The sequence below is a fragment of the Grampus griseus genome (genome assembly GCF_964374135.1).
Source record: "Grampus griseus genome assembly, chromosome: 20".
NCBI classification, from domain to species: Eukaryota; Metazoa; Chordata; class Mammalia; order Artiodactyla; family Delphinidae; genus Grampus; species Grampus griseus.
Window position 1 is genome coordinate 53,414,368 of NC_139014.1, and position 23,893 is coordinate 53,438,260.

At 47.7% G+C, this 23,893-nt stretch overlaps 2 protein-coding genes across 2 annotated transcripts; both read left to right on the forward strand.

Annotated features, from left to right (window-relative positions):
- Positions 1-522: 522 nt before the first annotated feature.
- On the forward strand, positions 523-19,604 carry SPAG5 (sperm associated antigen 5; the record flags this gene model as incomplete). The annotated part of the gene is made up of 24 exons (XM_082679799.1): positions 523-573; positions 833-958; positions 4,682-5,772; positions 5,862-6,036; positions 11,270-11,344; positions 11,593-11,685; positions 11,781-11,915; positions 12,128-12,247; positions 12,370-12,462; positions 12,565-12,678; positions 13,024-13,117; positions 13,277-13,424; positions 13,504-13,606; positions 13,794-13,927; positions 14,136-14,274; positions 17,108-17,219; positions 17,387-17,473; positions 17,735-17,855; positions 17,972-18,083; positions 18,465-18,545; positions 18,707-18,862; positions 18,943-19,017; positions 19,148-19,228; positions 19,467-19,604. 24 exons carry the CDS (start codon positions 523-525, stop codon positions 19,536-19,538), a joined length of 3,588 nt encoding a protein of 1,195 aa, XP_082535925.1. The 3' UTR covers positions 19,539-19,604.
- A 684-nt stretch (positions 19,605-20,288) lies between these two features.
- On the forward strand, positions 20,289-23,893 carry ALDOC (aldolase, fructose-bisphosphate C). Its single transcript, XM_082679896.1, has 9 exons — positions 20,289-20,399; positions 21,491-21,612; positions 21,699-21,910; positions 22,024-22,078; positions 22,173-22,333; positions 22,454-22,537; positions 22,779-22,953; positions 23,094-23,293; positions 23,423-23,893. The coding sequence occupies exons 2-9, from the start codon at positions 21,501-21,503 to the stop codon at positions 23,516-23,518; spliced, it is 1,095 nt and encodes a 364-aa protein (XP_082536022.1). The 5' UTR covers positions 20,289-20,399; positions 21,491-21,500; the 3' UTR covers positions 23,519-23,893.

Sequence of the window (23,893 nt, forward strand, 5' to 3'; positions counted from 1 at the left end):
GCCATCACGGACGCAGGACCTATGCGCGGACCGAGCAGCCTACGTAAAAAACGCTCCACTCACCTTCCCTTCTATACCCCCGACCGGCTCCTGCCGGTCAAGGCTGAGATAGCTGAGGGAAACCCGAGGAGAAACTTCCTAAGGCCAGGCCACGGGGACAGCTTTTCCGACAGGGTGTGAGACTGGCCTACTCGAAGCAGGAGGGATGGACTCCTCAACTGTCCAACTTCCCGGTCACCCTCTCGGAGGTGAGGCCGAAAGGCTGGCTTTCAGGCTGGAGCACGTCCCGGTGGGTTGGGGGTCGGTTCGCAGAGCGCGCGCGCACAGGGGGCCGGGCGGGGCGGGTCCAATACAGGCCCCGCCCCAGCCCGCCGGGCTCGAGCCCGGAGCGGACGCGCCCACCTGACGCACTGAGACTTCGCAGCCAATCGGGAAGCGCGGAGCAGGTTCAAATAAAGACGGCGGGTGAGCATGGCGTCGCCTCTTGCGTGTAGGAGGTGATCACCCTGTGTTGTTTTGAAGATGTGGCGGGTGAAAAAACTGAATCTTAGCGTGTCGCCTTCGCCCCAACCGGTGAGCGGGAGGGCCTCATGGAGAGAGAGAACTGGGCCGGGGTTTTGGGTCGGGGTCGCTGGCAGTGCCGGGCGTCGTGGAAAGCAGGGTCGAGCCTGGGGACGGGTGCATGTGGAGTCTAATGCTGGTCCTGATGTTCAGAGGACTGGGGTTCGGGCCTACTCTTGTTATTGCTCGTGAGCTTCTTAGGGAGGGAGGGGAGCTTCTTAGGGCAGGCTGGCAGAGCCCAGGCTTTCTCACATTCTCTCTTCTGTTTTAGGGAAAAGCAGCTATGAGAACGCCTCTCCGAGAACTTATCCTGCAGCCTGGTGCCCTCACCAACTCGGGAACAGGGCCCCCGATAGCCTACTCGTCCACCTCATCACTGTGCAAGCTAGGGCTGCAGGTGAGATTCGCCTGGCCAGCCTCTCGACTGGGCTCTTTGCCGAGGCGGAGAGCTCAGAGGAACAGAGGGCCAGGGTTGGAACGTAATTAATAACGATAATGAAGTTTCCTTCTTCGGTGACATCCATTTACAGCTATTCAGGCCAACAGAGAGGTACCCTAGGGTCGCTAAAGGAAGTCCACTGAGAACCCGCACCTCTATTTAGCTGTTAGTTTTTTTTATCACCACCTCCCCCGTTCAGTCTTTACCAAACGTCTCAGAAATAACTATCACTTTGGTTAGTGGTCTCCCTCTTTTTTTTTTTTTTTTTTTTTGTGGTACGCGGGCCTCATCACTGCTGTGGCCTGTCCCGTTGCGGAGCACAGGCTCCGGACGCGCAGGCTCCGGACGCGCAGGCTCAGCAGCCATGGCTCACGGGCCTAGCCACTCCGCGGCATGTGGGATCTTCCCAGACCGGGGCACGAACCCGCGTCCGCTGCATCGGCAGGCGGACTCTCAACCACTGCGCCACCAAGGAAGCCCCGAGTGGTCTCCCTCTTAATAGGGACTCACTTACGGAGAAGTCAGTCAGTTTTAAGAATGAGGCAATGTCCATCCATTCCCAGAGGTAGTCAAAACTCCCCTGGGATCAAGTTACACCCCTGAACCACCAGAGTTTAAACTAGCTCCTTGTAGAACTGCCCTCACTGAGCTGTACTTTTGTGAAAGGTCTTGAGAGACATAGCTATGTAGAAAATGCTTTTCAGTTCAAATAATGAGGATTGACTGTATACATTTCTCTGCCTGTTGCTTTTCTCATTTAACAATGTGGTTTAAATCCCTCCATGTCAACTAGTGTAGAGCTAATTCATAAGATACTGTGGTATGCATCAATCATAATTTAGTCATAAATGGTCATTTATCTTTCCACTTTTTTTTGCTAATGCAAACAATGCTAATGTAAATATCTTTGTACTGATACGTTTATTTCAATGAGATACATTTTCAGGAGTAGGATTATTCGTTTGAAGGAAAGATATTTTTAATTTTAAATTTTGTCAGATTGCTATCTAAGATAGCTATTACAATTCATATTCTGTCCAGCATTGTATGACGATATCCATTTCCCCACATCACCTCTTGTAGTAGTTGTTAGAGATCTTTAAAATTTTAGCCAGTCTGATGTGGTATCTTATTGTTACTTTAATTTGCATTTTCCTGACTACTAGTGAGTGTATCTCTTACATGTGAATTGGTTATTTGTGTTTGCTCTTTTGTGTAATGCTTATTTATATTATTTGCTCACTTTTCTATTGGGTGGTTAACTCTTTTTCATCATTTTCTAAGTGTATATTATAAATAGTCATCATTTGTCATGCTTTTTAGCTAATTTGTAATTTTCTTTTGATTTTTACCTTTAATCCAGGGGTTATCTAGGAGGGGTTCTTAATTTCCAAGTGCTTAAAAGCCATTTTGTGTCACCTTTTAAATTTATTTTCTTGCATTATGATCAGACTGTAATCTGTTGTCTTTGTAGCCAAGTATAGGATGAATTTTTCTGAGTGTTCCATGAACATATGAAAAAAAGCATATTTACTATTCAAAGGATGTCACATTCTATCATATCCAACAACAGATAGTTAATTACTCTGTCCTTGCACTTTTTTTAGTCTGCCAGATCTGTTGAGTTCTGTGTTGTCCTTGTCTGGTTTTGGTATCAACATAATTTTGGCCTTGTAAAATGAGTTAGGAAGTATTTCCTTCTCTTTCTTTAATTTTTTGGAAGAGCTTGAGACAAATGGGTATTAAATCTTCTTTGAATTTTGGTAAATTCAACCTGTGAAATAATCTGGTCCTGGACTTTTGTTTTCTGGGAGGTTTTATTTTAAAATTAATTAATTAATTAATTTATTTTGGCTGCTGTGGATCTTCGTTGTTGCATGTGGGCTTTCTCTAGTTGCGGCGAGCAGGGGCTACTCTTCGTTGCGGTGCGCAGGCTTCTCATTGTGGTGGCTTCTCTTGTTGCGGAGCACAGGCTCTAGGCGCGCGGGCTTCAGTAGTTGTGGCACGCGGGCTCTAGAGCACAGGCTGAGTAGTTGTGGCACACGGGCTTAGTTGCTCCGTGGCATGTGGGATCTTCCTGGCTCAGGGATCGAACCCATGTCCCTTGTATTAGCAGGCGGATTCTTAACCACTGTGCCACCAGGGAAGTCCCTCCTTTAGCACTTTGAAAGAAAACTTGAAAATTTGAAATAAAATACATGAAAGTACATAAAACATTGAGCCTAACAAATTTGTATAAAGCACACATCGTTGTAACCTATACCCAAGGACATTGCTAGAATGTCAGAAGTTTTAGCTCAACTTTATGTTTTAAAATTTCATCCACTGCTGTAAATGAGAAATTTCATGTAAGTCTAATTCTTTTTTTTTTTTTTTGTAAATAATTGGTCTTTATAATCTAACGCTTCTAAAATAGTTTTGTTGTTCTGATAGTTCAGAAATTTTATCATTTTTTGTCAGTCCTGCTTGGAACTTGGTGAGCCATTTTAATATGCAAACTCAGATCTTTCTTTACCTTAGAGAAATTTTCTTCTAATACTTGTTAATCAGTGCCCCACCTGTATGTGTTCTCTTTTCTCCTTGAACTTCTTTTATTCACATGTTAGGTTTGCTGGATTTATCTTCCAGTTCTCTTAGCTTTTCCCTCAGATTTACCTTTCTTTGTATTTTTGTCTTTAAGATATGTCTTCCACTTGATTGTCCAGGCCAGTAATTCTTGTCTTAACTCTGATCATCCTCTTTCAATGCATATTACTAAAATTTTTTGTTTAAAAGTAATATTTATTATTTCCAGAAAGTCTTTGTGTGTGTGAGTTGTACTCAGATCTTCTTATGTATGCATATATTTTTTGGTGCAAATTGTTATCTGTTTCTTCCGTCAGCTGTATTTTGGTAGGACCTACCTTTCCTAACTATCTTAGGGTTTGTCCCTTCTCTGGCTACTGGATCCACATAAGTACATTCATATTGTCCTTTTTTTGTTCATTGAGTCTCAGGACCAGCAGCCCTGCAAGTGGTAGAAAGTGCAGTGGTCTCCATCCCTATGAACCAGCAATTGGGAGGTTGTCACTCCCTTTTCAAGGCACCAGGAAGAGTCTTTCTGCTCTTCATTCTCCTTTGCTACAAAGGCTAGAGCTCTTCAAATCCCAAGGATTGAATGGCTTCAACCCATGTGTTCAGCATACCCTCAGTTCTTGCGGTCAAGGAGACTAGGTCACTGGCACAGGTTGATGTTGCCCTTTCTTCCTACGGTACATGGATTTCTGTGGGCCAAGTGCTCTCTCACTCTAGTCCCCAATTTCTCATCTGTTCCAAAAGGACTAAAATCTTATACCAACTGTAGAACTTGAGCCAGGGATCCCTCCTACCCTAGAAGTGGGTTGGAGTTAGGATTGGAGAAGAGTGGGGTCACTTTCAAGCTACCATCTTCCCATGACATGGATAGATTATCTTAGCCTTGTTTATACTGTAACCTGGTTCACTTGGAAGGACCCAGAATGGCTTCCCAGCTTTTCTACTGGGTCTCTGTAGTAAGTAGCAAGGCTTAGCCAAGGTCTTACCTAAGTAAAGGTAATGAGAACTCTTTCCTTTTTTGAGTTCAGACAGTATCCTGCACCCATAACTGTATATTGGGAACCAGAACTGACTGTATTAGTCAACTACTTTTGTTTCCTTTGGCAGGAAGGCAGCAACAACTCATCTCCACTGGATCTTGTCAATGCTAAGAAGACAGACTCCCCTTCAGAACAGTTCAGCCATCCCTCAACATGTCTAGAAGCTTGTCAACATGAATCAGATGAGCAGCCCCTAAATCTGATTCCCCAAACCAATTCTACTCCCAGAACATCTGAGGAAGCAGTAGACCCACTGGGCAACAATGTGGTTAAAACCATGGTCCTTGTACCTTCTCCAGGGGGGCAGCAGCAAAACATTACAGTCGAGGCCCATCTAGATACCATGGCAGAGACAAACAGCTTCTCTCTAGATGAGCCTTTGAGGACAGGAGATCTGCTGAGAAAGGGCGTGGCCCCCTGCATGGAAGACAACTTTTCAGAAATTGTTCCTGCTATGCCTGAGAAACCTACATTTCAGAATCCTCCATCCCATCTGTTGGAGTACCCACAAAATTCCTGTTCTAAGCAACAGCTACACTGCTCCAGGGAAAGCCTGAAGGACAGTAGGACTGAGGCTGTGCCTGAGGACCTAGTCCTTTCTGAAAGTAATGCCTTGTTGCCTTCCTCCCCGCTCTGGCTTTCCCCTTCAACTGTCTTAGCAGCAGACTTCCCTGTCAGTCTTGTGGACCCAGGGGAGGAAATTTTAGAGCACAGAACTACAGAGGAGAGAGAAATGAGGTTTCCCACATTCCCTGAGGAGGCTGAATTGGGAGATCAAGCACTTGTCTCAAATATGGACGATATTCCATCCACAGGCCTGACCCCAAATCCAGGAGAAATGGAATCCCAGGCAGCTCCAGGGCCAGCAGTAGAAGATGCTGGGAGCATTCCCGTCTCTGATATGGGGCCTTGGATGTCTCCCCTGGCCTGGTTGGAAAAAGGTGTAAATACCTCCGTCATGCTGGAAAATCTCCGCCAGAGCTTATCTCTTCCCTCTGTGTTTCGGGATGCTGCGATTGGCACTACCCCTTTCTCTACTTGCTCGGTGGGGACTTGGTTTACTCCCCCAGCACAGCAGGAAAGGAGTACAAACACATCCCAAATAGGCCTGGTGGGCACCAAGGACAGTACTTCTGAGACAGAGCACCTTCTATGGGGGTAAGTATCCCTGTATCTTTGTGCTCCTGGACCTGCCACTCCCATCCCTTTCCCTCTCTTCTCCTCATGTTCTTCTCTTCCTACTGCAGCCGTCCTCCAGATCTGACTGCCTTATCTCGACATGACCTGGAAGATAACCTGCTGAACTCTCTTGTCATTCTGGAGGTACTCTCCCGCCAGCTGCAGGACTGGAAGAGCCAGCTGACTGGCCCTCACCCAGAAGTTCAGGACAGCAGCACACAGACTGACACCTTTTCCAATGGGGTAAGAAGGTTCTTCCCAAAGTGTGGAGGATCCCAGTGGGCCCTCTTCCTTAGAATATGTATAAAAGCTGAGGATCTGGAAAATCCCTTAGAGCTGTTGGTACTCACTATACCCCTGGGGTACCTCAAGACCTTCCAAGGGAATGCAAGCAAGGAAAGTTTTAAAGGAATCGGTTTCTAGATCTTCATCTTCCAAATGCACTCTTTACTAATTTGTTTTCTTTCCTACTTCCCCATTCTCAGTTACCCTTGCCCAATTTACTAACTTTACTATAAAGAAGAGCATATTTACTACCTGTCCTGAATCTTACATTGTCAAGAGGCAGCATTCAAAGGACAAATAGAAAATATTTGTGTACGTGCTGAGAAGGCAAATGACTGCAATGATTATGTAACATGTCATTTTTGTGTGCTTTCAACAAAATTGAAGGAAGACTTCAGTTACGTCAGTGGATGGAAGTTCACTGTGAGATTTTCGGCATGTATCTCCAAAGGAGCTCCTAGAATTGGGTGGCATGCCCTTCTTCCCTTCTTTCATTCCTACTTATTCCCATTATTTATGTGAAGAAATTTTCTCACAGAAATCTTTTTTTTTTTGGCCGCACCACATGGCTTGTGGGATTTCATTTCCCCAACCAGGGATCGAACCCAGGCCTTTGTCAGTGAGAGCACAGGGTCCTAACCACACGACCACCATGGAATTCCCTCACATAAATCTTGTATCTGTAAGAATGGAAAATAGGCATAAAATTCTTGCTGAACTACGTCTTATTGTAGGAATTATAGTAATCACAGACACATGAACTAATAAGGGGAGGGATGCTCCATCTATTTCATTAGTAGATGGATCTCCAGTAAAATTTTACTGGATATGTTTATGATTTTAATTAAAAATTACATTATTACAGTGATTAGTATACAACTGATGAAAATATTTCTCCATCCAAAAGAGAGTTTTCTCACTTAAAATCTTATGTGGGCCTTCCCTGGTGGCACAGTGGTTAAGAATCCACCTGCCAATGCAGGGGACACGGGTTCGATCCCTGGTCTGGAGAGATCCCACATGCCACGGAGCAACTAAGCCCGTGTGTCACAACTACTGAGTCTGTGCTCTAGAGCCCACGAGCCACAACTACTGAAGCCCGCACGCCTAGAGCCCGTGCTCCGCAACAAGAGAAGCCACTGCAATGAGGAGCCTGTGCACCGCGACGAAGAGTAGCTCCCGTTTGCCACAACTAGAGAAAGTCTGCGCACAGCAACAAAGACCCAATGCAACCAAAAATAAATAAATAAATTTAAAATCTTATGGTCAGAGGAATTAAAATTTTTTTTTAATTTATTTAAATTTAGATGAACTTTTGTTGTCGTTGCAGAGATACTAATAGAGTTTAAAGTGTAAAAGTATGTTTTATTAGGATAAAATTCTGAGAGGAGTAAAAATAGAGGTTCAAGGAGAAAAAGGGATGATATAAAATTTCTGTTAAAGAAGAACTTTGTGTATTTTTTAAAAATTAATTAATTTATTTATTTTTGGCTGCGTTGGGTCTTTGTTGCTGTGCAACGGGCTTTCTCTAGTTCCAGTGAGTGGGGGCTACTCTTCGTTGCAGTGCGCTTCTCTTGTTGTGGAGCATGGGCTCTAGGCGTGTGGGCTTCAGTAGTTGTGGCACGTGGGCTCAGTAGTTGTGGCTCGCGGGCTGTAGAGCACACGCTCAGTAGCTGTGGCACATGGGTTTAGTTGCTCCGCAGCATGTGGGATCTTCCCGGACCAGGGCTCGAACCCGTGTCCCCTGCATTGGCAGGTGGATTCTTAACCACTGCGCCACCAGGGAAGTCCCCTTTGTGTATTTTCTAAAGGTATCAAATAGGTATTAAATCATTATGGTTTATAAAGCAGAAACAAACACACCATTGTAAAGCAATTATACTCCAATAAAGACGTTAAAAAAATCATTATGGTGTATGTAACATTTATACCATTGGGTATATTTAAGACTGATGTAACAGTTTTATTTCAAACTGTCAATGTTTATAAGGTCGTGGAAATTACAGCCTTTGTAACGATTTAAACGTAAGGGTACTCCAGCTTTCAAAATTACTGTAGGAGATATGAGAGGAAAACAGTTTAAAGACCATTGTTCTAGAGGAGTCTTGCTGTGAGAGCACAGGCCGAGGAAGTAAGGGAATGTGTCAGGGAAGGAACTGAGGTCCTTAGTGTTGTGCCTGTTGAGGTAATAGGTGGCTGCTGCTAAGAAGAGATGGTCTCGGGAATTCCCTGGTGGTCCAGTGGTTGGGACTCCGCGCTCTCACTGCTGAGAGCCGGGGTTCAATCCCTGGTCGGGGAACTAAGATCCCAGAAGCCGCGCAGTGTGGCCAAAAAAAAAAACGATGGTCTCTAAAACTCCAAAGACCTCCTTTGAGTTGAAAATATTCTCAAAATAATGACTTTTCTTTTTGTCAAAATCCTGGAAGCCATAGGCTCATCATTCCTGTATTTTCTTATTTTTGTATCCTTTCCTCTCGTCCTTGACCTTGTTCCCCATTCCTGAGTTGGCCTTGTACCCTCTTTCCTTGAAGCTTGCCAAATCCTTTTAGAGACCACTGGAGCAGAACCAAAGAGAGGAAATGACAGTGCCTTCAGCCATTCCCCATCACAGTGCCATGTCCTTGCCGCTTGGCTGCCTCATTCACACTAATCTCATCACCTGCCTGACTGGCCAGCCCTGAGCAGTATGTGTGCCCTGTTCCAGGGCTCCAGGGGTAACTCTGTGCCTTACTGCATGATGCAGTCGGGAACAATGTCTGCTTTGCTGGGGAGGGGAGCGATGAACTCCAAGAGATCTGCGTCCTTATATCCAGGCTGCTGCAGCATCGTGACTCAGCACTGCTGCTCCAGCACTAGGCTTTTTCCTAGACGATGGCTGCCTTGCAGCAGTAATGAAGGTTCCCCACTTTTCTCTCAGAACTTCAAAGTTTCTCTACGGCTCTGCTGCCTTTGAAATCATACTTATCTACTCCACATAGCACACTAAGATTTTCGTCTGCCTCAAGATAATGAACAGACCATTAGAGATTAAGAAAATTAAAATGAGTAGTAAATAAATATTTGAGAAGGTTACCATTACTGGTAATCAGAGAAATGCAAATTGCAACATGAGATGCTATTTTCTTCTGACAAAATAGCAAAGAATAAAATAGATAATAGTGGTAAGCATTGTCCTGTCGTCAGTAGGGCATAAATTGGTTCAATCTTTTTTTTTATGCTTTAAAACAGTTATATTTAATATTACATTTAAAATTTTTTTCTCTTGTTTGAACATTATGCCTTTAAATGGGTTCAGCCATTTTTGAAGGCAATTTCAACTGCTCAAAGCAGTTCAAACTTTTTGATCCAGTAACCCCACTTCTACGGTTAAATCCTAAGGGGAAAAAAAAATTCTGCATAAAGATGATAACTTAAAAAAAATGAAAAATAATGAAAAATAATGGTACATCCATAAGATGGGATATCCTAGTTATTTAAAAGTATATTTATGAAGAGTTTTTTTTTTTTTTCCAGCCATGCAGTGTGGTATGCAGGATCTTAGTTCCCCCACCAGGGATCAAACCCATGCCCCCTGCAGTGGAAGTGTAGAGTCCTAACCACTGGACTGCCAAGAGTTTTTAATAGTTTAATAAGTTTAATGTTCATGGTTTTTAAAGAAAGGAATTCAGAATCCGCCTGCCAATGCAGGGAGCATGGGTTCAATCCCTGGTCTGGGAAGATCCCACATGCCGTGGAGCAGCCAAACCTGTGCGCCACAAGTACTGAGCCTGCACTCTAGAGCCTGCGAGCCACAACTACTGAAGCCCACACACCTAGAGCCAGTGCTCCACTGCAATGAGAAGCTGTGCACCACGACGAAGAGTAGCTCCCACTTGCTGCAACTAAAGAAAGCTCACGCACAGCAACGAAGACCAAACCGTAGCTAAAAATAAATAAATAAATAAGACCCCACAAGCCCCATGGCCTAGCCAAAAAAAAGATACCTAGAGATCAACATAAATAAATAGATAAATAAATAAATAAAAAGAAGAAAAAAAGGAGTTCAGAGTTCATATAACCTCTAAGAGACTTTGAGGTGAGGTAAAATATCAGCAGAGGTTAAAAATGAGTGATGCTCCACTTTGATATGTCTCCCTAAAGCACACATCCCAGTCTCAGGCTCTCAGTGAGGAGAAGAAATGTAAACTCAGGGCTAAATAACATGAGTATAATAAAATTAAGTAAGAAAAGCAGGACCCCACATTTATTTATATATTATAATCACAATTGTGGTTTTTCTTAAGCATTACTGTCTTTCATCAAATCTAAGATACTATCAATATTGAATGCATACCAATGTCAGTGGTGTTAAAATGTAAAAAGACAGGGACCTCCCTGGTAGTTCAGTGGCTCAAACTCTGTGCTTCCAATGCAGGGGGCACGGGTTTGATCCCTGGTTGGGGAACAAAGATCCCACATGCTGCGCAGTGCGCCAAAATAGAAAACAATTGTAAAAAGGCAATCATCTTAGAATTTATTAAATATAGTTCTATCTTTTTTTCTCTTTTTTTTTTCGGTATGCGGGCCTCTCACTGTTGTGGCCTCTCCCACCGCGGAGCACAGGCTCCGGACACGCAGACCCAGCGGCCATGGCCCACAAGCCCAGCCGCCCCGCGGCACGTGGGATCCTCCCAGACCGGGGCACAAACCCACGTCCCCTGCATCGGCAGGCGGACTCCCAACCACTGCGCCACCAGGGAAGCCCTAAATATAGTTATTTCTTTGTAAATCAGTAGTCTACTACTTTTTTCTCCCCCTGACACCTGAGGGAGGTAACATACTCATCAGTTACAGCAAATCCCTATAGCAAGGAAATCTGGTGTGGAGGTATATTGAAATCTCTTGAGGTGGGTACTGTACTGTTGGTTGAGAATCACTGCTCTAGGGGTGAAATTGATAATGATTCTTTTTCCATTTTATTCACTTTCCTATTTCCAAAATTTTACAGTAAACACATAATCAGAAAAAAAAGTTATTTTAAAAAGTAATTTTTTTACCTACCTCTGGATTTTTTCTGACTTGGCTTCATCAAGCTGTGAGCCTTGCTCCTGATTTTAATGGGAAAGGTTCCTGTATCTCGGTGGGAGGGGGAAAGAGCTGCTGGTGGTGCATGTTGCCTATGCAAGAGGGGCAACTCTGTTTCTCCAACTAGATGAGTAAGAAACCTCAGCATCTTCAGGAGAGCCAGGAGATTGGACAGGCTCTGCGGCAGGCCAGGAATGTCATGGTAAGTGTTGACTGACCTTACACCATTGCTGGGTCTCCTGTGAAGATCAAGAATGGCGACTCCTGAGCAGTTAGCAGATGATGGATGGTACTCAGCCATGGTAGTGAAGGGAGGTTTCCTTTTGTTAAGAACATCTCTTCCTTATTGGGAGCGTGAAATTGGGGTTGGTGGCTTCCTCCTCAGTGTCCCAGCTTACTTCCTGCTTAATGACTTTATTTGATCTAGCCTAACCATCTCTCCCTCTACAGCAGTCATGGGTGCTGGTCTCTAAAGAGCTGATATCCTTGCTTCAACTATCTCTGCTGCACTTAGATGAAGATAAAACTGCTTTGAGTCAGGAGGTAAGCAGCATGCAGATGGAGGCAGAGGCCTTTGGTGGGATTGAAATTCAGCCAAATAAAGAAACCAGACACAGTATATGATTCTTATCTTATAGTCTTGGCGTACAGAAACCTTGGTGTCCCGCTGTTTTGATGTGTTGAAGAAATTAAGGGCAAGGCTCCAGAGCCTCAAAGCAGAAAGGGAGGAGGCAAAGCACAGAGAGGAAATGGCCCTCAGAGGCAAAGATGCGGTAAGGTGTCAGGCTTTTGTTCCTGGATGTAGGAGGTCTCTTCCTAAGGTTCCTGCAGGAACATAAATTGACTTGAGACACAGATGGGTGGCCTGAGAACTGCTTGCCCTGGGGAATAATGAACTAAACTGCTGGTGTGATGGATAGTTATGGCTTTTTGTGCTGTATCCTTCCTCTGCCCGCAATGTCCTCTCAACCTCTTCTCTAAACAGGCAGAGACAGTGCTAGAGGTTTTCTGTGCACACGCCAGCCAGCGCATCAGCCAGCTGGAACAGAACCTGGCATCCATGGGGGAATTCAGAGGCCTTTTGAAGGAAACCCAGACCCAACTGGTAATTGAAGACATATTCTTTCCTGGGATCCATACTGACACACTGGGAGGATGGTCATGTACCCCTACTTCCCTGTATCCACAGGGAAAGGGCTACCTCCATTGACAATCCTTCTCATGTAGGTCGGGCTTCACACTGAGCAAGAAGGGTTGGCTCAGCAGACAGCAAGTCTTACTTCAGCCTTGCAGCAGGACTGGATATCCATGCAACTGGATGTGAGTATTTGGGGCCATTATACTGCTCCTTTGCTCACAGCCAGCCCTGTTAGGAGTCTTGTCTCAAGGGTGCTCTTCTGACCTGCTTGCTTCCCCTGGTAGTATGTAACATGGACAGCTCTGCTGAGCCGGTTTCAACAACTCACAGAGAAGTTTACAGCCAAGAGCCGGCAGACCCTGCAGGAACGTGATGCTGCAATTGAGGAAAAGCAGCAGGTACAAACCAGGAGTGGGGACTGCTTAGGCCTCGTTTCCTCCTTCTTCTCTACAGAAGGCCTTTCTGATGAGTGGTGTCATTAGCCTCTTCCCTGGGACCTATCTTCTTTCCATCTGTGGGTTTGGAGACCAGCCAGCCCCTTTGCTATAAGATGGCCTTCAGCACCTTCTTCAGCAACTTTCCTCCTGTTTCTACTTTTTCCTGAGGATCAGACTCATTTGCTGCAGTGTTTTTGCCCAGGAACAATGTGGTTTATTGTCCTGTCCAGAAAGAGAAACTGGACTAAGTCTTGGGACTCTTGATTCAGGAGGAGCTGTGGGAAGAAAACTGTCTTTTTCTCCTAGGTTTCCAGGGAGCTGGAACAAGTCTCTACCCATTTAGAGGACTGCAAAAGCCAACTAGAACAACTGGAGTTGGAAAACAGTCGTCTGGCAACAGGTGTGCGTGTGTGCATGCGTACAAGCAGTTGTACCCTGCTGAGGCTTGGGGTGTGGCAGTGGCGTAAGAAAGTGCTCTAGGGCACTTGTCTTAGAGCAGAAGTGTGGGGACGTTTGGGCCTGGTGACCACATGGTGTCATTAGGATAATTTTGGTCTAGATCTCCGGGCTCAGCTGCAGATTCTGGCCAGCATGGAGAGTCAGCTAAAAGAGCTACAGAGTCAGCATGCCAATTGTACCCAGGACCTGGCCATGAAGGATCAATTGCTCTGCCAGCTTACCCAGAGCAGTGAGGAGAAGGCTGCTCAGTGAGTTCCTCTCAGGTTATTGTGGCAGTAGGCATCCAGGATATGGGACCAATGGGATCTAACGTAAGGTCTCTGGCAGATGGCAAAAGGAAGAGATGGCATTAAAACATATGCAGGCAGAGCTGCAGCAACAACAGGCGGTCCTGGCCAAGGAGGTGCAGGACCTAAAGGAGACCCTGGAGGTAAGGAAGATGGCTTGGGGCAGGGGAGCTGCAGGAGTGTGACTCTTCCCTGATGGTATTGAGGTGAGGTTTGAGACTCTGGACTGGAAAAAGCCTCTGTTCCCAGGACTCTAAAATTTCCCACTTAGATGCATTTTCCCCCTCCCTTCCTTTCTCCTTGCCTTCCTTTCTGCTCCTGTCTCCCCAGTTTGCAGAACAAGAGAATCAGGTTGCTCACCTGGAGCTGGGCCAGGTTGAGTGTCAGTTGAAAACCACCCTGGAAATACTCCGGGAGCGCAGCCTGCAGTGTGAGGACCTGAAGGACACCATGGAGAACCTGAAGTAAGACCTCTACCTTTCTGTGCTTCCCTGTTAGTGTTTATCTCAGGACTGCTTCTAGAAGCTAAAGTCTCCAAGAAGGGAATTGTGACAGGGTCTGAGAGCCTCTTGTTTCCCCTCTTTGAACGCAGTTCTGCGTGGGGATTTGGAGAAGTGTTCAGGGAAGGTCACCTGGTGTTTGGCTGTCTTCTCTGTTCCTTCCTTATTTCAGGGCTAAACTGGCCAGCACCATGGCAGAGAAACAGCAGCAAGACCTGGAGAAGACACGCCAGTATTCCCAAGAGCTAAGGGTGCTGACTGAGCAACTCCGGAGCCTGACCCTCTTCCTACAGACAAAACTGAAGGAGAAGGTAGGGTCCGGGGTTTCCTTCTCTTCCCTTACAATTGTATCAATATCTTTGAATAAAGACGGTTTTATTTCTTCCTTTCTGAACTGTATACCTTTTATTTCCTTTTCTTGTCTTACTGTGTTAGCTAGAACTTCCCCTATAGTGTTGAAAAGGAATGGTGAGAGGGGACATCCTTGCCTCGTACCTGATCTTAAAGGGAAAGCTTTGAGTTTCTCACCTTTAAGTATGATGTTAACTGTAGGCTTTTTGTAGATATTCTTTATCCAGTTGAGGAAGTTCCCCTCTAATCCTAGTTTACTGAAAGTTTTTCCACTTGTATCCTTATTGTATAGAATGGTCTTCCTAAAATTCTACTCTCGTCCCATCTCTGTGACCTTCAGTGATTTTCAGTTGCCTACAGGATGTCTTCAAGCTGTCACTCAAACTTTTCTTCTTCTGTCTCCTACCTCCCTGTTATGAACCCTTTACTCCCATAGACTGCCTACGTACTACACACACGTCTCATCCCCATTTGCACCCAGATGCGTGCTGTTACCACGTCCGTTCTCTTCTATCTTCAAACTGGAAATACCTTTTCCTTCCTATTAAAATCCTCCCTGGTTCACCTTCTTCTTTGAAATGTTTCCAAACATCAGTGGACTCAGTGATCTCCTGCTATATTCCTCATGAATTTACTCTCCTTTTGCACTTGTATTAATTTTCCTTGGATGTTTGGTCTCTTCAACTAGACTGTATTTAAAGAAAGCAGAAATTTAGCCTTGCTTCTTTGGCTTCCCCACAGTGCACACTGAACAATAAATGGATATTTTTTAGAATGCAGCGTTAGTTAGCTTATTCAACAGTTAAAGACACAGCCAGAATCCTGAAATCGAATTGCTTATGATCTGACCCCATTCCCCAGTGTGTGCCAAGCACAGGAGTCCAGTCTTGCAGGGAAGACAGACAGATGTAAACTTGTCATCTTGGCTTGTGATTATGATAGAGGTTGCCTGGATGGCCACTGAGGGTTGCCTGGATGACCACAGAGAAAGGAGCATCAGTTTTACCTTTGAGAGTTAAGATGTCTTCTCAGAGCAGGTGACTCTTGGTCAGAGTCTTGAGGTTAGAAGTTTGTAGGGCAGGGTTGGGTATATAGGAAGGCCCACCAGGCAGAGGGAATAGTATGAAAGTCATAGAGGCACTATGGGTACTTTTTGTAGTGTCTACCTTGTAACAAGACCTGGGTTAGGTGCTGGGACTACAGGTGAACAAGGCCAAGGCCCTGCTCATGTGGAATGTGGTGAGTTTGGGAACTGGGAGGTAGCTCTTTATGATTGGATTATAGGAGCTATGTGGGGCAAGGATGATAAGGAGAAAAGGCTGGAGAGCTAGGCAGGAGGCCAGATTTTTGAAGGTTTGAACTAAAAGGATATGGAGGAGGGGATGAATTGGATGAATTGAATACATATTTAGGAAGTAAAAGTAACAGAATGGGGACTTCCCTGGCGGTCCAGTGATTAAGACTTCTCCTTCTAATGCAGGCGGTGCGGGTTTGATCCCTGGTTGGGGAGCTAAGATCCCACATGCCTCGCGGCCAAAAAACCAAAACATAAAACAGAAGCAATATTGTAACAAATTCAATAAAAAAGACTTTAAAACTGGTCCACATCAAAAAAATCTAAAAAAAAAAGTAACAGAACGTGGTGACCAGTTTGATATAGGAGTGTGGTGGAAGAATGAATGATGATCTCTAGATTGCTGGAAAGATGGTGACACTCTAGAACTGGGATTGGCAGACTTTTCCTGTAACGTGCAATATGATAAATATTTTCGGCTTTGCAAGCCACATGGTCTTTGTCTCAACTACTCAACTCTGCCTTTGTAGCTCAACAGCAGGCATAGAGAGTATATAAATAAATGGATGTGGCAGTGTTCCAATAAAACTTTATTTACAAAAACAGGTGGCAGGCCAGATTTGAACCACAGGCTGTAATTTGCTGCTCCCCTGCTCTAGGATCTTAAATACAGATGGAGGAATAGATTTTTGGTGGGGTGGGACAGGAAAAATGGTTAGCTCAGCTTTATACACACTAAATTTCAGATGAACTGTGGAGCAATCTGGTAGATTTTTCACAGGTAGTTGAGCCTTTGGGCCTGGAGATTGGGAGAAGGTCCAGTTGAGAGAGACAGATTGAAGGGTCATCCATGTAGAAGTGGATGTTTTTGTGGAGCTCCTGAGGTGAGGCCACCTGGGGAATGTAAAGGGTCAAGGATGAACCAAAAGGAGCCCACAGTTAAAGAAAGACCTGTGGATAGAGAGAAGAGATAGCCAGAAAGGTATGAGTCCTACCTGTGAAGGAGAGAGAGTCATGTCACACAAGTGAAGAAAATGAAGTTTCTAAAAGAACATGGTCATTGGTTATCACATAGGTCAGGTAAAATAAGACCTGAAAGGTGTCCGATGCCATCGGTGTACCAAATAATGAGAATTTTTGTGGAATGGTCGGGCAGAAGCCTGAGTGTAGTGGGCTAGGGAGTCCAGACATGGTGAGAATTTTAGGCAAGAAATGTAGGCTTTTCTTTTCTTTTCTTTTTTTTTAATGGAAGGGAAAAGAAAAGGCAGTAGCTAAAAGCATACTTAAGGTAAGAAGAAGGGTTTTTGTTTTTTTTTTAATTGTTGTTTTAGTGAGAGAGAATTAAGTTCAGGGAAAGGAGCTAATGGAGAAGTTGAAGATAGAGAACAGAGGTGACATATAGAACAGCATCCCGAGGAGATGGCCGGTGAATACCTGGAAGTTCAGGGAACCCACTATCCCTGAAAAGCAGCTGACGTTTTTTTTTCCTTTGCCCTTAGGCTGAACCAGAGACCCTCCCGATAAGCACAGCCTGTGCTCCTTCCCAGGAACACCCTCTGCCCAGTGACAGCACCTTTTTGAGAAGCACCCTGACAGCAGTGGCAGATGAAGGTTAAAGGCCCTGGGATTTAGGGGTGGGAAAGTTGTGGCGCTGCTCCTGATATCTTCAGCTGTTGAAGATGCCGCCAACAGACCCTGTCTCTCCCTGGCTCCCCTGATGGCCGACCCTTGACTGGGTCACCCGAGGGGCCCTCTACCATGGTTACATTTTGTTTTAGAGCCAGAATCAGCTCCTGTGCCCTTGCTTGGAAGTGACAAGAGTGCTTTCACCAGAGTAGCATCAACGGTTTCCCATCAGCCTACAGGTTAGGATGGGCTCCAGGGATCCTGCCTCATTTCTAGATCTGGTAGTGATGATAAAGACTAAAGCAGTGAGAAGTGCTTTGCTCTAAAAACCTCAATTTTACTTGGGCTCATTTCATTTCTGCCTTTTGGGATCGGTAGTGTTCCAGACATTCAGATCCTGTGGGTGGGGAACATGGATAAGAGTTGTGGAAGTGATAGCTACACACTCCTTCCTTCCAGAGCTAAAGGGCTCTACCTCTATCTAGTACTTTGTCTTTCAGAAACCCCAGGCATCGAGAATAGCCTGGCAGAAATGAGTACTGTGACTCTGGAGCTTCAGAGCCTGTGTTCCCTGCTGCAGGAGTCTAAAGAAGAGGCTGTCAGGACTCTGCAGCGAAAGATGTGAGTGGAGTGCAGTCTTGGTGAGAGGGGGCAGGTCAGGTGAGCAGCCCCTTATGTTAAGGGCCCAGGCAGCCCCTGGGGGGACCGGAATAATGCTGAATTCTTCCCTCCCCTAGAGGTGATCTGCAGGCTCAGCTGCAGGCCCAGGAAGAACAGCATCAGGAAGCCCAGAAGGCAAAGGAAGCGGACATAGAGAAGCTGAACCAGGCCTTGTGCTTGCGCTACAAGGTGGAGGAGGGGCCTGGAAGTGAAGCGATGAAGAACTGGGGCAACTGTGAGGGCCCACTGGGAGCTGTTGTCTCTCCAGGAATCTGGGTGGTGGAGATTTTCCAACCATTGCCCTAGTTTTGCCCTTCCTGGGGTCAGACAATTCACATGTTTGGGAACCAGCTAGAGACTGACCCATCTTCCAGGCTGACCTAGAACTCCAGGAGAGCTCTCTCAACAGGGAAATGTGCCTGGCCTGACGTAGCCCTAGAGGAAGAATTGGAGTGTTATCAATTGGTATCACCTGGGCTGAGCATGGTCCGGCACCAAATCCTATCTCCTGGCAAGGGCTGCAAAGAAGCCAGCTCTCCCACTGCCTTCTTACCTCCCTTTTCCTCACAGAATGAAAAGGAGCTCCAGGAAGTGGTACAGCAGCAGAATGAGAAGATCCTAGAGCAGATAGACAAGAGTGGTGAGCTCATAGTACGTTCATCATGATGCCCAGCCTCTGCCTTCTATGTCACTGGTAGCCAGGGTCACAAATGTGGGAATTGGGTCCCCTGGTCTACCCTTGCTCACCACATGGGATAAGGATAGAGAGGACCTTTGAGGGCTACTAGATACCTCTCCATTCTCATCCCCAGAGGCTTAGAGAGGAGGTGACCCAGCTCACCCGTTCACTTCGTCGTGCGGAGACAGAGACTAAGGTGCTCCAAGAGACCCTGGCAGGCCAGCTGAACCCCGACAGTCAGCCCATGGCCACTAACTGGATCCAGGAGAAAGTGTGGCTCTCCCAGGAGGTGACTCAGAGTTAACAGAAGAGCTGGGCAACTGGTGGGAACCCTAGGCTGTGCCCCTACTGATCTGAACATATCTGTAGGTGGACAAGCTGAGGGTGATGTTCCTGGAGATGAAAAATGAGAAGGCAAAACTCATGGTCAAGTTCCATAGCCACGTAAGAATTTCCATGTCATTCTAGGGCTATTTCCTGTCACCACTAGCAAGTGCCCTGCCATATTTATCTTTCCCCACAAGCTATGTTGTTCTTTTAAGCATAGAGCTTATGCATCCTATTTGCTTTTTAGAGAAACATCCTGGAAGAGAATCTGCGGCGCTCTGACAAGGAGTTAAAGAAACTAGATGACATTGTTCAGCATATTTATGAGGTAAAGGAGGGAGGGAGTGGATGCAACTAAGGCACTTGGTATAAGCCCTGGCCCAGGGGGTACTGATGAGTATAGTTGTGGTTCCCAGCCTTTGCTGAGAGCTGGGCCTGACTCACTATTGCAGCCTTCTCTGTGGCTTCCATTTTCGCCCCTCTAACTCAGTGGGTGCTTCTTGGGGCTGGGAGCCTTGGGCCTTTGGCCTGTGACCCTGAGCTGCCTTTTCTGTATCTCTTGCCAGACTCTGCTGTCCATCCCAGAGGTCGTGAGGGGTTGCAAGGAGCTACAGGGATTGCTGGAATTTCTGAGCTAAGAAACTGAAAGCTGGACTCTGTTTCACCCCTTTTTACCTGCAGTACTCCCTTACCCCAACACCAGGACCAATTGGCTTAGAGCCAGCTCTGTTTAATGCTATTTAAATAAAGTATATTTAATGTATTTCTTCAGGCTCACTGAATCTTATTTCTTGGGTAGGAGGTGGGTGGATGAGGTCAGGGGAGAGGCAGCTTGGCCCTCTTGCCTGGGCATCCTCCACACACCCCTCCCACTGCATCCAGAGCCAAAGCCAGTCTCCCCCCACCACCCCGACGCCTTTTCTTCCCCAGATACTCTGGTAACTGGACTGCTTGTTCCCTGGCTCACTGCCTGTAGCCCTGGTGAATAAGGGGGTGAGGACAGAGAAACTCAGTTCCTTACTCTCTGCCCTGGACTCCCACACTGTTGGTGCCTGTGTCCCATCTAACCCAACCGTTGTGATTGTTTAGGTGACCCTCCTTCACCAGACCAGGCTTCGTCCCCAACAGCCATCACAGTGCTCTGCACATGGTAAAGGCAATTGTGGCAGAAATGAGGCGAGGCCACTTCCTGCCCATGGGGCCTTGGTGGCTGGCCCGCGAGGTGGGAGGGGGACAGTGCGCAACCACCTCGGAGATCCCAGCAGAGTAGTCACTCCACCTCGTCGCCCCGCCTCTGTGGGCGTGGCCTCGCCGCTGACTCCAGTCCTGGGAGAGGGCGTGGTCAGGGCGGGGAGGTGCTGGCCCCGCCCTCCGGGGGAGTCACGTAGCTCTGCAGTCGCCACAGCCTCATTTACAGGAGCCGGGCTTGGAGCCACAGCTGCTGCGGACCTGAACCCGAGCTGCTCCTGTGGCTGCCGCAGCTAACTCGCCGCGCACAGGTGAGGCCCGGGACGAAGCGGGAGTTGCTCAGCATCTCCGCTTCCTCTCCCTGACTCTTCTTTCTGCCTTCCTTACCCTGCTCCTGGGGGCCCCTGGATGTGCCTTCTCAGCTCTCTCCTTACATTCTCTCTCCTTTCTGTCCACTGGAAACCCCCCACCACTGCTCAGCTTCTCCCACACCACTCCTTCCTCTTAAGCTCTTATGCAGCTTTTCCAATCCTAAATCCTCTGCCTACTGGATTTTTCCTTGGGGTTAGCCTCTCTCACCCAGACCATTTTAATCTCAGCCTGCTGCCTCTCCTAGGCTGAGTTCCCTCTCCAGTTCTCCTCCCTTCATGGTCCCCCTGGTCTAGGTCCTTCCACCTGACTAGTTAACCTGTCTCACCATCATCTCCCCACAAGTCTCCTCCCTGCTGCTACTGCATGTCTCCCTCTCTCTCCTCTCAGGCTCTCTCCTCATTCCTTTCAACCCTGATCCTCTGCTCCCATTCTCCTGACTGCCTAGGCAGTTAGGTTCAGGGAATGGAGGAGAGGTTATGGAAAACACGGAGGTGGCCGTGTTTTGTGCCACTCCTCCTCCCTACCCCCACTCTTTTCCTCCAGAAGCTGAGGGAAGAGGGGTGATGGGTAATTTTGCCTCATTCTGAAGCCTCTGAAGTAAGTGCATTTTCCCTCAGGGCCCTGCTGAGGATGAGAAGAGGGAAGGTGGAAAGGCCAGTGCTTACGCCCACCTGAAGAAGGGGCCAAATTCAGTGAAAAAAGGGTTGGCATCTTTATTTGGGCAGTAGTTTCATAAGAAGACCTGCAGCTTTGGGGCTGCTCACCTCCCCACCCCCACCCTGGGGCTGGGAAGGGTGCCCAACAGGGACAAAAGGAGATGTGGGAATTGGGGCCCTGAGCCTGCTGGCTGTCAGAGGGATTGGTGCCATTTTAATGCCCAGGACCCATGCCAAGGACTGCTGCTGCCCTGTTCCCAGGCCCTCCTTGTTGGGGTGGAAGGAAAAGGCCATTCCTCTCCATATGGACAGGAGAGGAAGCAGAGGAGGTAGTGGGTGGGGTCCAGCTTTTATACCTTGTCTCCATTCCACAGAACTGTCACCATGCCCCACTCGTACCCAGCCCTTTCTGCTGAGCAGAAAAAGGAGTTGTCCGACATTGCCCTCCGGATTGTGGCCCCAGGCAAAGGCATTCTGGCCGCAGATGAGTCTGTAGGTAGGTGGGGGCCTGTGGTCAGGTGGGGAAGAAGTATCCAGGGAGCCCTGGGGATGACCTTCCCACCCTACTTCGTTTGCCCCCAGGCAGCATGGCCAAGCGGCTGAGCCAAATTGGGGTGGAGAACACAGAGGAGAACCGCCGGTTGTACCGTCAGGTCCTGTTCAGTGCCGATGACCGTGTGAAGAAGTGCATCGGAGGTGTCATATTCTTCCATGAGACACTCTACCAGAAAGATGATAATGGTGTCCTCTTCGTCCGTACCATCCAGGATAAGGGCATTGTCGTGGGCATCAAGGTGCAGCCACTGGCCCTGGATGGGGGCTGAGCGTGGAAATAGGTGTGTGGGTGTGAGGGGTGGCAAGCGGAATCCTGCCTGGGTTCAGTTCTGTGCCTGTGTTTCCCCTTCAGGTTGACAAGGGTGTAGTGCCTCTAGCCGGGACTGATGGAGAAACCACCACTCAAGGTACAGAAGGGGTGGGCTTCAGGACCACAGGGTTGTTGGGTGGTTGCTGCTGGCAAAGAGGAGCAGAGTAATGAGGCTGGCACTATGCCTGCAGGGCTGGATGGTCTCTCGGAACGCTGTGCCCAGTACAAGAAGGATGGCGCTGACTTCGCCAAGTGGCGCTGCGTGCTGAAAATCAGTGAACGCACGCCCTCAGCACTTGCCATTCTGGAGAATGCCAACGTGCTGGCCCGCTATGCCAGCATCTGCCAGCAGGTGTGCCTGTGTGTGTGACGGGGGTCAGATGGGTGCTCTGTGCCTGGGGGTGAGAGGGTTACATGGCTTTCTTCCATCTTACCTACTGCCCATCCCAAGATACTCTGCTCTTACCTGCAGAATGGGATTGTGCCTATTGTGGAACCTGAGATCCTGCCTGATGGAGACCATGACCTCAAACGTTGCCAGTATGTTACAGAGAAGGTGAGTCCACACCTGGGCACAGACATATACCACAGAGAAAGCCTGACAGGGAGCCTGTTCCCCACAGTCCCTGGCTCAGATGCAGGCACCTTCCTCAAGCACTCTTTTACTTGATCCCAGAATGTACCTGTGAGTCTGACCTATACCCACCCTCAGTCATGCCCACCCAGCCCTAGACAGGGAACATAATGTAGTGAGTGGCAGGGGCCCAGAACCTTAGTAAACCTCCTCTGATCCCCAGGTCCTGGCTGCGGTGTACAAGGCCCTGAGTGACCATCACGTGTACCTGGAGGGGACCCTGCTCAAGCCCAACATGGTGACCCCTGGCCATGCCTGTCCCATTAAGTATAGCCCAGAGGAGATCGCCATGGCAACTATCACTGCCCTGCGTCGCACTGTGCCCCCAGCTGTCCCAGGTACCACCCCGCTTCCAAACCTGTTCCTTTCCCTAAGACCCATTCTCACGTTCTTCCCCCGTTCTTGTGGCCTCCAGGGGTTCCTTACCCTGGAAAAATAAGGAGTGATCAATCAGTTTGTCTTCTCTTCTCCATCCTAGGAGTGACCTTTCTGTCTGGGGGTCAGAGTGAAGAGGAGGCATCTCTCAACCTCAATGCTATCAACCAATGCCCCCTTCCCCGGCCCTGGGCCCTCACCTTCTCCTATGGGCGTGCCCTGCAGGCCTCTGCACTCAACACCTGGCGAGGGCAACGGGATAATGCTGGAGCCGCCACTGAGGAGTTCATCAAGCGGGCCGAGGTTGGGAGCTAGAGGTGGTGGGTGGGGAGGTGGTGTGTAGCCAGGCAGGGTCAGCACCCAAAGGCTGTAGTCTGGGAGGGTTCAGCACCTGTGGACTGGGTCAGCCTACTTACCCCCTTCCTTTTGCAGGTGAATGGCCTTGCGGCCCAGGGCAAGTATGAAGGCAGCGGAGAAGATGGTGGAGCGGCAGCACAATCCCTCTACGTTGCCAACCACGCCTACTGAGTACCCACTCCATACCACAGCCCTCGGCCCGGCCACCTGCACCCAATTTTGCCTGTAGTTACGGCCAGGGCCAAGTAGCCATGAAGAGTGGAGATGCCTCCACCCAGCACTGAGTCATCTTCCTTTTTTCTCCTCCCCTCCCCTCTCTGATTGTTGCACCTGGGACCATTGGATGGGAGGATAGGGAGCCCCTCATGACTGAGGGCAGGAGAACTTGCTAGAAGTCAGAGCAGGATGCCTGGGTCTCCCCCGTGCCTCTGCCAGCCCCCACAATTTCCCCATGATGGGGTTGCTTCTCCTTGGGCTCTCCTTGCCCACCCTCTCTCCTGGGATCAGAGGGTAGGGCACCAGAGCTGACTCATGCTTTGGGTACAT

Excerpts from the sequence above, each read along its gene's own strand:
- ALDOC (XM_082679896.1), top strand. The coding sequence starts at position 21,501 with ATGCCCCACTCGTACCCAGCCCTTTCTGCTGAGCAGAAAAAGGAGTTG. Across the intron at positions 21,613-21,698 it reads GGCCGCAGATGAGTCTGTAG|GCAGCATGGCCAAGCGGCTG; the intron begins GTAGGTGGGGGC and ends GTTTGCCCCCAG. Across the intron at positions 22,538-22,778 it reads GCCAGTATGTTACAGAGAAG|GTCCTGGCTGCGGTGTACAA; the intron begins GTGAGTCCACAC and ends TCTGATCCCCAG.